Genomic DNA, 15,769 nt, shown 5'->3' with positions numbered 1-15,769 from the left:
TGTGTTAGATGATGTATAAATACATAGCCTGAACTCAGTATCTTAAGGAATTGCAAACTAATATATTAAGATTTAATAGGTAACATTTAAGAAGTGAAGTCAGAATGTAGACCTGAAATGTGTTAACTGTAAATATACTTGCATATAGATACTCCTCAAGGTCTGTTTATATTCTTCTTATTACAAATATTCACTAAAATAAACATATTGTATAAGTATCTCTGTGTGTATGTATGTATACAAAAATGAAAATGATCAGACAGAGTATGTTTACACAAGCAGCTGGACAGCAGAACTGTGAGTGAAAATTCCTGTGTAGGTCAAGTGGTAACAACTCTCTTTAAAAATGGGCTATCTCAGAAAGCTAACTAAAATGATAACACAGACCAGAAACAGAATTTAAGCAAAGTTCTGGATCATTTGCTTGCTGACTTTGCTAGAGGACAGCTCAGGTAGAAGAGAATCTTTGTTGATGCTAAAACTTCCTTTGAGTCTTTCATATTTATAAAAACATACTCATAGATGTTTCTATATTTATTAAGGTGAATAAACATGCTTGATATATATTTACACTATATATATTATAAAAGAATTTACTGCTGATAATGCAGAATGAATATCTAACTATATAGGATGACTTATTTATCATTAGTTCCCTTTTTTATGTATGACTGCTAACAGGAAAACACAATTCTAATTTTAACTTTGGAATATTTAAATTATTTTCCATTTTGCATTAAGGATATTTTGGAATTTTAATATTCTATTTTATAAGATATTAGCCAGAGGTCTAAGATTGCTCACATCTCTGCAGGGGGACATAAAATAAAAACAGAGAGAAAGACAGGGACTTCTCAATATGCAGATTTGATAAAGTTATACCTTAATTGCTGACATCATCATAGTCAAGAAGCAGTTATTGTTGATTATCTGAAAACTACTTAAGACATTTCCATTAACGTTAAAGTTAAAAAGCTTTTCTGAAAGAAATAGTTTAGCTTCTTTTGTGAACATTGTGAATATTTTATATTGTGTTATAGAAAACAGCATGCACATTTTCAACAAGAGAGTGTCCTTCCCATAACACCTCAAATAACATATTCAATTTAAAATGTAAGCATGACATTCAGGCTTCATTTGCTGTTGGTGTCAATCTAAAAAAATATAAATTGAAGCAGACAGAAAATTCTCATCTGATGCCCTAGGGTCAGATCCAATAAAACACTTAGGCATCTAAATTTGGTGTTAAAGCACCTAAGTTTTAGGTGTTTGTCCCCTAGAATGGAATCTTGGGCTTAAGTGAGCTGGGTCTTACATTTCTGTATGTTGCGTAGGGTAGGTATCTCTAGGCAGATATCAGTTAGGGGATGTTATGAGTGGCCCTGCCTCCAACATCACTTAACATTACCCAAGCCAGGTACTTGAAACTGGGATCTAATGAAGTTAACAGGTAGCTACATAGTCTGCTTAAAGTCCACACGAAATAATAAGCAGCTATCTGGAGCTGGTAAACAGAGAAACTGTGGGAATAGGACTGAGCTATAAATTCCACCTTGCAGACCCCATATGACCAGAATCGTTGGTAAGGGCGAATGGACAACGGCAAATTATACTTCCCTCTTTTACACAAAGCACAGTGATTAGGGATACTGCCTAGAAAATGTGTCGCAAGTTCAATTCTTTCTTCTGCCTACAAGGAGTTAGGATGTTTAACTTTCAAGCCATTGATTATTTTGAAGTCTTCAGATCAATGAGCAAGAAGAGGATCAGGATTCAGCAGTCTAGTCCTCCTGTTCTCCAGTAGTTACTCCTTCCTGTGTTATTTCTAGATTTAACAGACAATGCCACTGAGGACGAGTATTCAACCCAATATAAAACATCAAAAATACACTTCTCGCAAGTTCAGACTGGGACATCTGTAGGACCTCAGATATCAGCTAAGCAGGATAAGTGATAAAATATACCTCACCAAAACTGAGTAACTATCTAGAGCAAACTCTGAATCATAGAAACTTTACCTGAAAACACTCAGAGCCTTAATTTTAACATAAAAAAGTGAATGGATCTTTTCTAATATGACTCCTATACTTCACATAAGTCCTTCTTGTAACTAATAAAACCAAATGTGCATCATCAAATAGTCCATAATTAGAGGTTGCAAAATTAGATACTTGGTTTTGATGATGGCTGTCAAGTACTTGAACTAACATTGTGTACTTGAACTTACCTCCTTCTCACAGAATCACAGAATCAACCAGGTTGGAAGAGACCTCTGGGATCATCGAGTCCAACCGCTGCCCTGACACCACCCTGTCGACTAGACCATGGCACTAAGTGCCATGTCCAGTCTTTTCTTAAACACATCCAGAGATGGTGACTCCACCACCTCCCTGGGCAGCCCATTCCAATGTCTAATAACCCTTTCTGTAAAGAAATTCTTCCTGATGTCCAACCTGAACCTCCCCTGGCGAAGCTTGAGGCTGTGCCCTCTTGTCCTATCGCTAGTTGCCCGGGAGAAGAGGCCAACTCCCACTTCACTACAACCTCCCTTCAGGTAGGTGTAGACTGCAATAAGGTCACCTCTGAGCCTCCTCTTCTCCAGGCTAAACAACCCCAGCTCCCTCAGCCATTCCTCGTAGGTCAGACCCTCCAGACCCTTCACCAGCTTGGTCGCCCTCCTCTGGACTCGCTCCAACACCTCAACATCTTTCTTGAAGTGCGGGGCCCAGAACTGGACACAGCATTCAAGGTGCGGCCTCACCAGTGCCGAGTACACAGGGACGATCACTTCCCTAGACCGGCTGGCTACACTATTCCTAATAGAGGCCAGGATGCCATTGGCCTTCTTGGCCACCTGGGCACACTGCTGGCTCATGTTTAGCCGGCTGTCAATCAGCACCCCCAGGTCTCTTTCCACCGGGCCGCTTTCTAACCACTCTTCCCCCAGCCTGTAGAGCTGCATGGGGTTGTTGTGGCCAAAGTGTAAGACCCGGCACTTGTTCTTGTTGAACCTCATGCCGTTGGTCTCGGCCCATCTATCTAACCTGTCCAAATCCCTCTGTAGGGCCTTCCTACCCTCCAGCAGATCGACACTCCCACCCAGATGGGTGTCATCTGCAAATTTGCTGAGGGTGCACTCAATCCCTACGTCTAGATCATCTACAAAGATATTGAACAGCACCGGCCCCAGAACTGAGCCCTGGGGAACACCGCTAGTGACCGGCCGCCAGCTGGACTTTGCCCTTTTCACCACCACTCTCTGGGCTCAGCCATCCAGCCAGTTTTTAACCCATTTAAGAGTCCACACATTCAAGCCCCGGGCAGCCAGTTTGTCCAGGAGGATGCTGTGGGAGACAGTGTCGAATGCCTTACTGAAGTCTAGATAGACTACATCCAGAGCCCTGCCCTCATCTACTAAGCGGGTCACTTTTCTCCCCAGGATAATTTGCAGTTCTACAGCCTGCTTTCAGTAAATTTGGAAAATCTGGTATCCTCTAATAAGGAAAAAATCCTGGAAATCTAGGTAATTGTCTTGTCAGTTATACAGATAATGATATCTTGAGTTATGTATGAACTGTGAGGCAGAAGTGCTCTGCACTGTCTCCTGCAGTCCCTCCTAGTCCAGACTAGGAACTTGGCTGGACCACAACACAACCCTTAGCAAATCTAAGTTTTCTTCTCATGGAAACCTGCGGGTGGGTGGAACTTCAGACGTGTACATCGGGTCTTGCCCCAGCATGAAGCTAGGACGTGGCCAAGTTGCACATCTGGAGTCATCAGTTGGAAAACATTCCCAAAACCCACGTTTTACACATGGTCTTTGAGAACAGAAACTCCTCCTGTTTTCCTGCAATGAAGATTGACCCAGAGCCCAATACAAATGTTTCTGTTTTCATAGGGAGCTAATCACATCCATAGAACCTAATTTGACTCTTGGTGGGATAATGACAACCTGACTCCCATGGAAGCTGAAGTCACTCAAGGCTGCACACACCAGAATCTGAGAACAGATTTTGAACACAGTGTAAGGCAAAACCCCAAATAAAACTGCACAAGAGATTTACTGGTAGTTTAAACCATCCCAGTAAAATAAACTCATTTTTGCCACCAGCAATAATTCTGGCTGAATTTTGAATAGAAATTCATATGAACTTCAAAAGACTGAATACCCTCAAACTGGTATTCAGGTCGCAAGTGCCAAAGAACTGTTTCTAAATATATTACACTATGTTGTGTAGACTGGGTAAATTAGCTCTTTTGTTTTATGTTTGTAACAGATAAATGGTATTTTTACTCCTGTATCCAGCTCATAGATCAGGTTAGACAAATGATTCCCTCAACGTAAGAAGGACATGGACCTGTTGGAGCGAGTCCAGAGGAGGTCCACAAAGATGACCAGAAGGCTGGAGCACCGCTCCTATGAAGACAGGCTAAGAGAGTTGAAGCTCTTCAGCCTGGAGAAGAGAAGGCTCCGGGGAGACCTTCTAGCAGCCTTCCAGTACCTGAAGGGGGCCTACAGGAAAGCTGGAGAGGGACTTTTTACCAAGGGCATGTAGTGATAGGACAAGGGGTAATGATTTTAAACTGAAAGAAGGTAGATTTAGATGAGATATTAAGAAGAAATTCTTTCCTGTGAGGGTGGTGAGACACTGGACCAGGTTTCCCAGAGAAGTTGTGGACACACCCTCCCTGGCAGTGTTTAAGGCCAGATCAGATGGGGCTTTGAGCAACCTGGTCTAGTGGAAAGGTGTCCCTGCCTGTGGCAGAGGGGCTGTAACTAGATGATTTTTAAGGTGCCTTCCAACCCAAACCATTCTATGATTCTATGATTCCATGATACTATGATTCACCTATCTGACACATGCTAAGTCTTTTCAAAATCTGGTATGTTGATCAGTTGTCTCTGTTGCAACTTTCTTCCTCTAAATTATCTGTAAATAAATTTTCCTTGAGCTCAGATCACTTCAGAGATTTTTGGTCTTTTCATTTTTTTAATGGAAGAGAGGACAAGAAGATAAAAGACAGGCCTTCTTTACCAGGCAGGAATTCCCAGGTTCTTCCAGGTTCAATTAAAAGCCATTTTAGTTGCAGCTGATGATAGATTTCTGCCAACAAAAGCTGCTTAAAAGAAAATACAATAATGTTTAAATGCTTCATGATACTTATTCAGAACTTCTGTTTTCCTCTCTTTCTTTTTGTTTGAATCAGAAGATGAAGGTGATGGGGTTTTGACAATAAGAGTACCACCACCTACATACGTTTGTATGCATTTTTAAATATGATTGCATTCTGACTGATTTGCAGTGGTAAGCAACAGTTCAGAAATCTGATTGCAAGCTCACAGTGACAGAACTAGATAATTACTATCTCCCCAAATATCTATAAGTTAAATCACTTGTTTTAATACAGATAAGATTAGTATTAAAGTTACAAGATTGGTATGAGAGACATGATAAATGTAGTCATGACAGAAACCAATTTTTAATTTAGTATACCCTATCAATCTAGATAGCCCATGAATATTTACCATTAATTCAGTAGGCTGGAACAGAGGGGGGAAAAGAACAAAAAATAGAAGGTTTGACCTAAACAAGGACCGAGGAAAAAAGACTTCTCAGCAGTTTTACTGAGAACAGATCTTGCAAAAACGTGAACTGACAACAGATTGGAAAATACATTTGGGGTACCATTATAAACAAAGCCTTTAAAAAACCTGAATGACATGCAAAAATAGTAGCAATTCTTAATATGTACTTCTCTTTGCAGGATTTACCAGTCTGATTACACTTAAATGAGTAACTTCAAAGGCTGAAGTAAAATCATTTATGGAAATTCAAAACAAACCTATTTGATCACATCATACTTCACAGCAGGGGTACAATTTGCAAGGGCTGAGTGAGGGCATAGTATAAGCTAAAACAGGTTGTGTGTGCAATGAACCAAACTAAATGGTTGATATAAAAGAAATGTTGTTTCCATTAATTTTTCTGGTAATCCTATTAAAAATGCCACCTGTCCAGAATAGAATTGTCCAGATTTTAATGCTTTTTCATATCTCAGTGTTCAAACACAAGACAGAGAAGGTATCATCTTATAGCTATTAAAACATGGCACAAAATGTCTTATTCTGAAACCTTCATTACTGCAGCAGTTTCTCCGGCTCTGTTTCAGTGTCTGGCTATTACACCTTTTACTTTTCCTCTCATCGTGCTCAAAGAACTGATTTTTCTGATAAGCCCAAATAATATTTTTTCCAAGGATATGCCATATTTCTAACCTCTCTTTAACCAAAATGCTTCTAGTCTATAATACTTAAAATTCACATATATTAAGTAAATATAATGTGAAATGCACCTTTTAAAATTCCACCACCACCCCTCCAAAATCCCCTAACAACCCTGAACAGGAACTTAACTTTGAATACCAACAGAAATGAAACGGTGTCATAATCAGCATAAGTGCATGTGGACTATTCACCTAGATCAAACACTTTGGTCATATACTCAATTAAATTTAAATCCCATTATATAACGTGTACCAGCCTCATTTTATGCAATTCTCTAATTTAATGGCTTGGTATCAGCCTTTTTCCTTTTTGCACACATGGACTAATTTTCACGGTGCTCAGTCCTTTGGGAAGTAGGTCATTAAAGTCAACTGGATGGAGACAGAAACTTAATACCTAAACGGTGTTGTAGAACGGTCAGACACACAATAGTAATGTAAAACTGTTTTTCACTCATCCTTCTTTGTAATATTTATGAAATTCTTCCCTCATATAAATACTGTTCATTAATCTCAGGGACCACAAAGTAGAAGAATCAAGAAAGCTATCATCCTGTTATAATTTAATTTGTGAAATAATAAAAAATAAAAAATCCCAATTAAAAAAATAAAAATCATAATTATAATACTATTTAGCTGTTGAGACAATACTTGTTTTACACTGAAACAGCAGAATCATAATATTCATATTACCTTTCTCAATGTGTATTCTTTTTGTCTCATGTCCCACGTCATGACCAGCCAGATCACCCTCCTTCGGTCCAGGCAGGACATTAGGTGACAAACCCATCAGCATTTGGTTCATAGATAGCCCGTTCTGATGGACAGCTGCTAGACACAAGCGCAGGCAGAAAGAAAATCAGCCATCATCTTAATAATACACTTTTGTACTTATTTTTTATAGTCTTCCTCTTAATAATACAAGAATTCTAACAATCACAGTTACTTAATTAGTGCTATCAGTATCCACACAGCGGGAGAGTCTTCCTGTTACTCCTTGTTTAAAACAATTCATTTTAAAAAGAAGAGTTCAGTATCTTTGGACAAAGTTGGATATTTGGAAACACCATCTTGTTTATTTAACAAGAACTGAAATGCAAAATGAAGTAAATCAGAAAAGAATAGAAGGTTCTACGTGAGATACTTACTGATTTTTTTTAATTTTAGTTAGTTGTACAAAAGCTCTTGTATATTAGCATTCCCAATATGCAGTCCCTAAATTCCTTAAATTAAGCATTGTGGCCTTCCAGGTGATAAACACCGTTTTTCAGAAAATACTGTGCAACGGCAGAATTGCTTATTTGCTCATCAGATAGCTTGAAAAGCTCTTTCCAACAGTTCTCAACAGACCTTCATGAGTCTCAAATACACCTCAGAAATCCATATAAGGTAAGTTATATCCCTATGCTTTTTTATCCTGAAAAATTGTACTTGCAAGAGGCTTATACCTTTTTCACTAAAGCATTTTTTCATATGCAACCCATATTTCTGTAGTAGTCATCTTACTGTTGCTGGCACCACAAAAGCAGATGTACTTAAGAATCAAGTGTGATGTTAACAAATCAGATAGGAGAGAAAAGAGTTATTTTATGAATAAGTAAGTTATTGAAGCAATCCAGTATTTAAGGAACTCTGTTATGTTCACATCGGAAGAAACAATATGCAACAGTCCCACTCCTCTCTGCTGGTAAGTAAGCAGAGTAAGCTGAATAGTACCATTTCTTCAAAAAAAAAGTGTTATTCCTTAGCAAAAACAATAAGCACGTCTCAATTTAATTTATTTTTTTATTCAGAAAACATTGGAAAAAGTCTTCAATGGTTGTAAAAAAATATACTATTCAATCAATAAAAAAAAAAAAATCCAGGGTTGTGAGGTTTTTTTTCAGAACTTTACTTATGAACTCATAAAAACCTGGGGAAATAGATAGGTCACAGTATATAGGACGCCAGTTTAATCTGCACCCTGAATCGTCCAAGTGATAAGAAAACAGAATTTTCAGCTTGTCATCATCAGGTCTCATTTATTTTCTTTGGTAAGTCATTTTTCATCACATAGTAATGAAAGACCTTTCATCTGAAGGTCAATGAAGAATCAGCTTCCTGAGTCTGCAGAGAGCCTGAAAGCACGAAGTCTAAAAGACACATGTGCTGCATGTGATCAACACAACTATGTATGTCATACAGCTATTTCATGGCCTCCTATCTGCATGCCAAATCCTCCAGTTTCACCTACTGACAAACTCCACCGTAGAAAGATGCCTTAAAAGCACAAAAACCTGCAACGGAGCAATAATAAAAGGAATGGACAAGTGTAATATGAATTTAAGTAAATATCCATAAAATAATATGTGTTCAAAACCTTAGTTTTCAGGCTGTTGCACTGGAATATCATAGAATTCAGTGTCTTTGCCATGTAATTTACATACCGTACATGGAGCCTTGATAGAAATGGTATCACACTGAGGCACCATGGTTTAATTTCACTCTGCCCTTTGTGACCTATGAGGTGATAATACTCCCTGTATCACAGTTCTCACCATTACAAATTTTTATATTTAAAAAATTTATAAAGTATGCACATTTTTTAATTTTTTTAACCTACTTCTCTTCACCAAGCAATTCTACCATGTAAAATGTGGCTTATGAAGTCAGATTCAATTTAGAAATCAAACCAGAGTAACCAGATTAAATAAAACTCAATTTCTTTAAAAAATGTTTACACTATATGTTCAGTTCTAAAACTAATCTAGCAAATTGCTTCCCGGCTGCAATTCTGTATTTCATAGCTCATATCTTTACGTTTAATATGACATGATGGCAGTTTATATCAGTACCCGTTAATGTAGCATCAGATATTATGATACTGTAAACTGGGGAACATAATGTTGGGAGATAGTTATTGCAGCTGAACTTCCGAACATGATACATATGAGATCTATTTAAGACAAGGGCATTTTGATTAGAAAAACCAGCTGCACCTAATCAAATTTAAAGTGGTGACAAGGAGAAGAATGTGACCTACGGATTCTGTCTGAAGAGCTCTCGGTCCGTGCAGGAGAGCTGGACACACTGCTGCTTCGATGAGACGATGGATGGCTGCCAGGTCTTCGGCCCTCTTCAAGAGAAGGAGCAGGAGAAGGACTGTCTGGAACACGCTCCTAGACCCCACAAAAAATAATTGCAAAAAAAGGCAATGTTAAACTAAACCTCTGTTTCCAAACACCACTTCCCTAAACTGCATCTCCCTCCTAAATCACAACCTATTCTTTCCTCTGTTGAGGTGTCCAGAATTTGCAGAGTATTCTCAAAGGAAACAGCAATTTTAGGACACTAGAACTTACGTTTTAGTATGCAATGTGAGCGCTGCTCATTCTGTCAGGCTTTTAAACTGCCTTCTGGACTACTTATAAAAATAAGGGGTTTGTTTTACTTTTGTTTTTTTTTCCCCCCTCACTTCTATCAGCATGCTGTTGAATTGGAAATATACGTTTTGTTTACTAGCTTATAGACCTTAGCCTTACGGGATGAGGAACTATGTACTTTTCCAAATAAATACAAATAAAGACCAGACACTGTCATTTTAGCTCATGCTAATTTTTATTCCACATTTTAATTTCAAAGGGGCTTCTTGAGCAATGAGATCTTACAGAACTGCTACGGATCATACAGAATATACAATCTCCCTACTGAACCTATACCAGTAACATGGCTTATGAAATTCCAAATGTCTCTTCATACTGTGGTGCACAAACCTGGAATGAACCACATTTTTTCTAAGAGCGTTTTTCATCTTTGGCCGTATCACTACTTCAAAATAGGGAAAAACACCTACTCACATTTTTCTATCCAGGGGAAAGCCTGACACGGTAGCCAGGAGGAGCTACAATGCACTTGAAGATGTTCCTTGATTTTGAAAATTAGAGCATGAGGACTGTGACGGTTTGAACTGCACTTTGGCTATGTGAGAACTGTCAAGATGTAGCAGGTAGATATATTTGATACACAGACCTTTGACAGAAACAATAAACAAAGGGAGCTGAATGCAGAATAGTCGTTTCTAGAAAATTCTGTGTCTTTCCCTGCAGTTTTCTCTTTATTGCTAATAGCTCTCAAGACTCTATGTCATTGCTCAAACAGATGTGAGTCAGGCTGGTTTGGTCAAATAGTGATAAAAAGAAATAGTCCCTATAAGGAAAATCTGCTGGGGGGACTGTGAATGTTAAACTAGGCATTTTTCAGTTGTTGGCTTTTTTTTTTCTTTTTGACAATTGAAATTCTGACTCCTAATGAAAGAAACAAAAAAATGTAAACCAAAACCAACAAACAAACAACTGTATACATTCAGCTCATGAAAAGTTTTTGGTAATGAAATAATACAATTAGTATGTGTTTAATGACACATATCAAAACTTGCTGCTGCAAATGCCTAAAAGTTTTCCTGAAAAGAGCCTCATGTTCCTCACACAGCAAATGGCTTTTGGAGCAGTCATTATTTTTCATGCAGAGTAGCTAGATGAATATTTATTTCTCTGAATTCATTCCTACAAAACTTATCAGCCTGACCATCTATAGTAATCAATAGATTTGTTCCAGGTAAGCTTCATAATAAGTACTGGCTAAACTTGAGGTTCTGATTGCAAAGGGATTCAAAGGGCCTATCGATGGAGTGGGAGACCTTTCAGAGCAATGTTTCAAGACATTTAAGTGGATTCCACTTTAACAGTCTTGGGTCTTTAAGTCAAAAACATTGATGAGAATAGTTTAACTGCACCATAGCTCTAGGCTTATTATGACTTTGATTGTGTTTATATGTCCATGAACCGGGTATTCAAGAGGAGGATTATAATGCAGATGTTTTCAGAATGTAGAAGATTTATTTCTTTAGATTTAGGAGGATTTAAGCATGCACAGCGTACAGATTTGGTATAAATTGGAACACAGTATATTTAATCATTCATTTAATATATAATTTAACTGTTTGGCATACAATGTATTGTTCTTAGAAGGGTTTCATTAAAATGAAATCCAGTGAGCACATAAGATTTGAATACAGAGCTGCAGAGTAAATTAATTTATTTAAACAGCTTAATTTGTTTATCCTATTTATTTATGTGCACTTTTACAGTACGTATTATGAGATGGAGAGAGCAAAAGGAATGCACAGGACAACAAAATATAATTACTGCACAAACAAAACAGATAATGAGTTTTATTCACATATAATACAACACAGCAGACAAGCTCTATAAGAAAACTGTTTTTATCAATTAATTTGTAAAATACCCTTTAACCCCAACAAAACATGGGATTGAACTATGCAGAAATGGAAAATAAATTAATTTAATATCGTAATTCATTTTTTATATCCTTGCTTCATAATTCCACAATCAATAACACAGTCTATAGCAATTTTTTTACTTTATCAAAACTAGCTGCAATAATAAATGGAAATGCTACTGCTAATAAATTGAAATACTCTGTATCTCTAAAAAGTCACTGTGATAAACTAATGGTGCTCGAATACCAATATAAGACGTTTTCCTTACTAGAGATTTTGTGTAGAAAAGACAGATTTTGTCTGTGGTAAAATATTAACTTTACATTTAGAATTCACTTTAAAATTTTTCAAAAAAGGAGATGTGCAAAAATGTGTTCAGTAAATAACTCAGATGATCAGAGCTATTTTGTAACTTCTGCAAAATGCCACTTTTGTACAAGTTTACCTGACACAGCAAAGAAACAGAAGTTACTTTGTTATAATCCTGATAATAGAAATCATTAGGATACTGTCCACTGTCCAGTATTTTTCCTAAAATTTGTCTACTCCCAGGACAAACTTAATTCCACTTAATTAAAGACATCTCTAGAGAATCTGGCGCTGGCTTGTACTTTAAGTAGGCTCATTGTCTTCCAACAAATAAATTAAAAAAATAAAATCTGAATGACTTGAGAGGAGGAAACTGTGCAGAGTTCAGTTTGAAATCAATACATCTGAATGTAGGTATCTAAATGTACTTCTGACACATGAGCTAGAGATGAAACTTCAGAGACACGTGTATCTAGGATGCTACAAGAAGGGGCCTTGAAGGTAAGTTGTCTCTATTTCAATCAACTGAGATACAGACAACAAAGTCAATGAAGCCTTCTCCAAAACCAGATACCTACAGCTCAAGTCAGTTGCTCACATTTGAGCCATCTGAGCCACTGAAGGGTCTTGAGATGTCCACACCAGGTTGACAGACAGGACCTACAAAAGATCTGCTACCCTCTGGAGTGGCAGCAGGATGCCAGAAACATTACCCTTGCACTTACTGGCTGAAGAGCTGAATAGCTCCCAAAACTATTGACAATATTTACTAGAAAACAAGAAATATGGAATTATTTATCACTTGTGAAACATAAACCTCACTAGCTACCTTTTTTTTCCTCCATTTTTTTCTTCCCTATTTGTTTCTACAGGTACTCACAAGTAAAAAGTACTGTGAACAATTTAGGTCATATGTAGCAATTTAACATATGGTCGACCAACTTTTCAAAATTGGTAAGACTCTCAATTAGGCATCAGAACTGAAGGCTATACTAAGCAATGGACAACATGCTCTTAACGTCCAAATTTGGAGTATTCCTTATCTTGGTGCTCTTTACAATCTGATCCAAATCATGAATCCTAAGCATTTAAGAATCTGACATTTAAATCAGCCAACAATGCTCCTACCAGATACGAAACTTTCACTTTAGGGAGATGCAATCCAGTACTCTTATTCCATTGACATTACAAGGTACTCACTCTCAATATCAAGTCCATTTCATAAATAACAGAGCTGTTCCTGTGACACTGGGCCTTTTTTATTTAAATCTTGTAAGCAACAGGTAAAAGAATTTAACTGTTAGAGATTTTAACTTATGAGATTGAAGTTGTCTGTAGAATTAGAAACCATTCTGATTTTGTTTCAGAATAGCACATATCATCCACAACATAACACTGTCTCAGTCTCTCTAAGTAAAACAGAAGTGTCTTATTAACTTATTAACATTCTTCTACATTTTTCAAACAGCAAAATGCAAATACCATACTGTAAGATCTCATTCAAGAAGTTCCTTTTAGTGTAGCTTCCTATTAAGATTTATCTTAGTGTATCAGTAATGGTATCCAGAAGACCATAAATACACACTTTCTTCCCCATGTCATATATGTCTTTTTTCTTCTTACCAGGTCACAAAAGTAGTTATTCAATATTAATCTCTTTTTTGCCTGTTTTCTTTCTGCTCCAGCAGCATGTTTTCTTTGTTTGAAAAGTGCCTCATTACCAAAAGTCTTCCTCAAAAATATACTAAAACATAAAGTTCAGCTGTTGGTCCCTATATCACTATCAAAGAGAAAACATTTCAGGCAATATGTGTAGCATTCATCCTTCTGCTCCTGAGAAGATAGGGAAGGAAATGATATCTTCTAGGTTCTCACCACCTCAGTCTTTCCACAAACATTCTTTATTCTTTGCCATTCCTGTTCCTTAGTGACAAAACTCCGGAATCTTTCTGACAAAGTTTGAATATGCCTACTTCCAATAAACAAGCAGCTTTGCATGCACAGCCTTCATCTCCTGCATATTTCTCTCCTAAAGGTATTTTCAGTCTCTGCTCTTTCCTTTGTTCTAGTTTGCATCTCCGTAAGACTCATCTCTTGGGCTTAGTCATCCTTTAATTTTAGTCATGGACTGAGTTCTAGACATGCAACTAAGTATAGCTGGAGAGCTATAGCGCTTTTAAAACTATTCAGCTGTCTTGATGCTCTTCAGTGTTGAACAAACTCCTTTAAGGACATTTGTGCTTTAAGTTATTGAAGTGCAGAGGATAAAACTTATTTTCAGCATCATAGTTTTCAATAGTTTAGGTAACTTCATACTGCGAAAACGATATATGACACACACTGTTTCATACACTATTAATTTAAAAAAAAAATGAAAAGCTTTTAATCAGGAATAGTTATAACATTCCAACCTTTCTGGGAAGGCACTTGGCTTCCAAGCTTTTTTGTGGTAAAATTATAATAATTTCTTTCACAATGACTGAAACACAGACTTCTTACTCTTCAGTTCCTTACTGATCTATTTTGAACTTGTGTGAGAAGTATTCCAGGAATGGCTTTCTTGTAAAACGGCATACTTATTTGACATTCTATTAGTTGAGTGAGTGAAAGAAATTAATTACTTGGGTATCTTTTGTATTCCCTGAAAACAGGATATTTTGCTTCTACAGTTTCATTTTTCCTTCAGCTTTAGCCTACAATGCTATGAGACTCCAAATTAATGTTTATTCCTAAGAATTACAAGATGAATTGGGATAATTATTTCCTAACTTCCTCAATCACTACTATAAAATGTGTGTTATCAAACTGATTGAATGCTATAAATTTTCATTTCTATTTCCTTATATGCATACTATCACTAGCTTGCTAAAGATCTTGCTAACTTCCCACTGATGCACGTCATCTTTCTCACCTTATTCTTACAGACACACTTCTGATCCTAATTAAAATTCAGGAGTTCAAATGTTCTGTGCTGTCGTTAACTGCACTATTGTTTTAAATAGTGAATCTATTTCTTATAAAGAACATAATCCACGATACTTGCATAAGACCTTTTTCTTCTCTTTGTGAATATCTTGAACTTATTTATCTTTTGGACAATTTAAGTTAATTTGATTTCCATTTTGCTTTTACCTCTGCAATTTCTCATTGATTCTACCTTGCTGTTCCCATCACACGAATACTGATAACTGATTGCATAAAATGTAGAAAGAGATCAACAGACAAAAAGACTATGGATTCCCTTGATTTTTACTGCCCTGTTTACTACTGGATTATTGGGAATACCAGCAGCAGTTAACTGACAGGAATTCCAAATAGGAGACTCCCAAGTAATCCTTTAACTGTACTTCAACAACAACAGAGAACCAAATTATTTGAAATCATGGACAGTACATGAAGTACAGTGGGATTGGGCCATTACAGAGCTTAAAAACAAGCAAGCAAATAAACAAATAAGTGAAGTAGATGCCTATCAATACCAAGAAAGAGCCTGGTTGTGCTGGTGAAACTAGAGTAGCATCCAAGCTTTTGACGGTTTGGAATCATGATGAAGCAGTATCATTCCTGGAAGTGACATGGAGTCTCATAGTACAGAACTCTGGATTTTGTGGATTCTCATAAAAATGTCCTGACAACTATTTTGGACCTGCTTCTTTTTTTGTTTGTATCTTTTCAACTGAATATATAAATTATTTTTTGCCTTCTAATTGAATATTTGGTCTAACAACCAACATTTCCTTCTAAGGTATACAAAAATCCCCATGAAACATGCAAACATATAGACACAGTAATTTCTTATTGGCAAGTTGGACAGACTTTTCCTGCTTTTTTTCTTTTTTTTTCTCTCCTCTTTTGAAAATCTAGTCTTACTTGAGAAGCAACCATTCAAGCTTAAGA

General features: G+C 36.9%; 1 protein-coding gene across 3 annotated transcripts in view; it reads right to left on the bottom strand.

The window, feature by feature from the left end:
* DACH1 (dachshund family transcription factor 1) overlaps window positions 1-15,769 on the bottom strand; it is a 382,319-nt gene that overhangs the window by 99,251 nt on the left and 267,299 nt on the right. For all 3 annotated transcript variants that reach the window (XM_068421222.1, XM_068421205.1, XM_068421212.1), the window contains 2 exons: window positions 9,308-9,443; window positions 6,979-7,113 (listed from right to left, as the gene is read on the bottom strand). In XM_068421222.1, the coding sequence (XP_068277323.1) occupies window positions 6,979-7,113; window positions 9,308-9,443 (271 nt within the window). The remainder of the gene's footprint in view (window positions 1-6,978; window positions 7,114-9,307; window positions 9,444-15,769) is intronic.

This window comes from Nyctibius grandis, chromosome 2 (assembly GCF_013368605.1).
Source record: "Nyctibius grandis isolate bNycGra1 chromosome 2, bNycGra1.pri, whole genome shotgun sequence".
NCBI lineage: Eukaryota > Metazoa > Chordata > Aves > Nyctibiiformes > Nyctibiidae > Nyctibius > Nyctibius grandis.
Note: the sequence above shows the minus strand (reverse complement) of the source record. Positions and strands in the feature narration are given on the sequence as shown.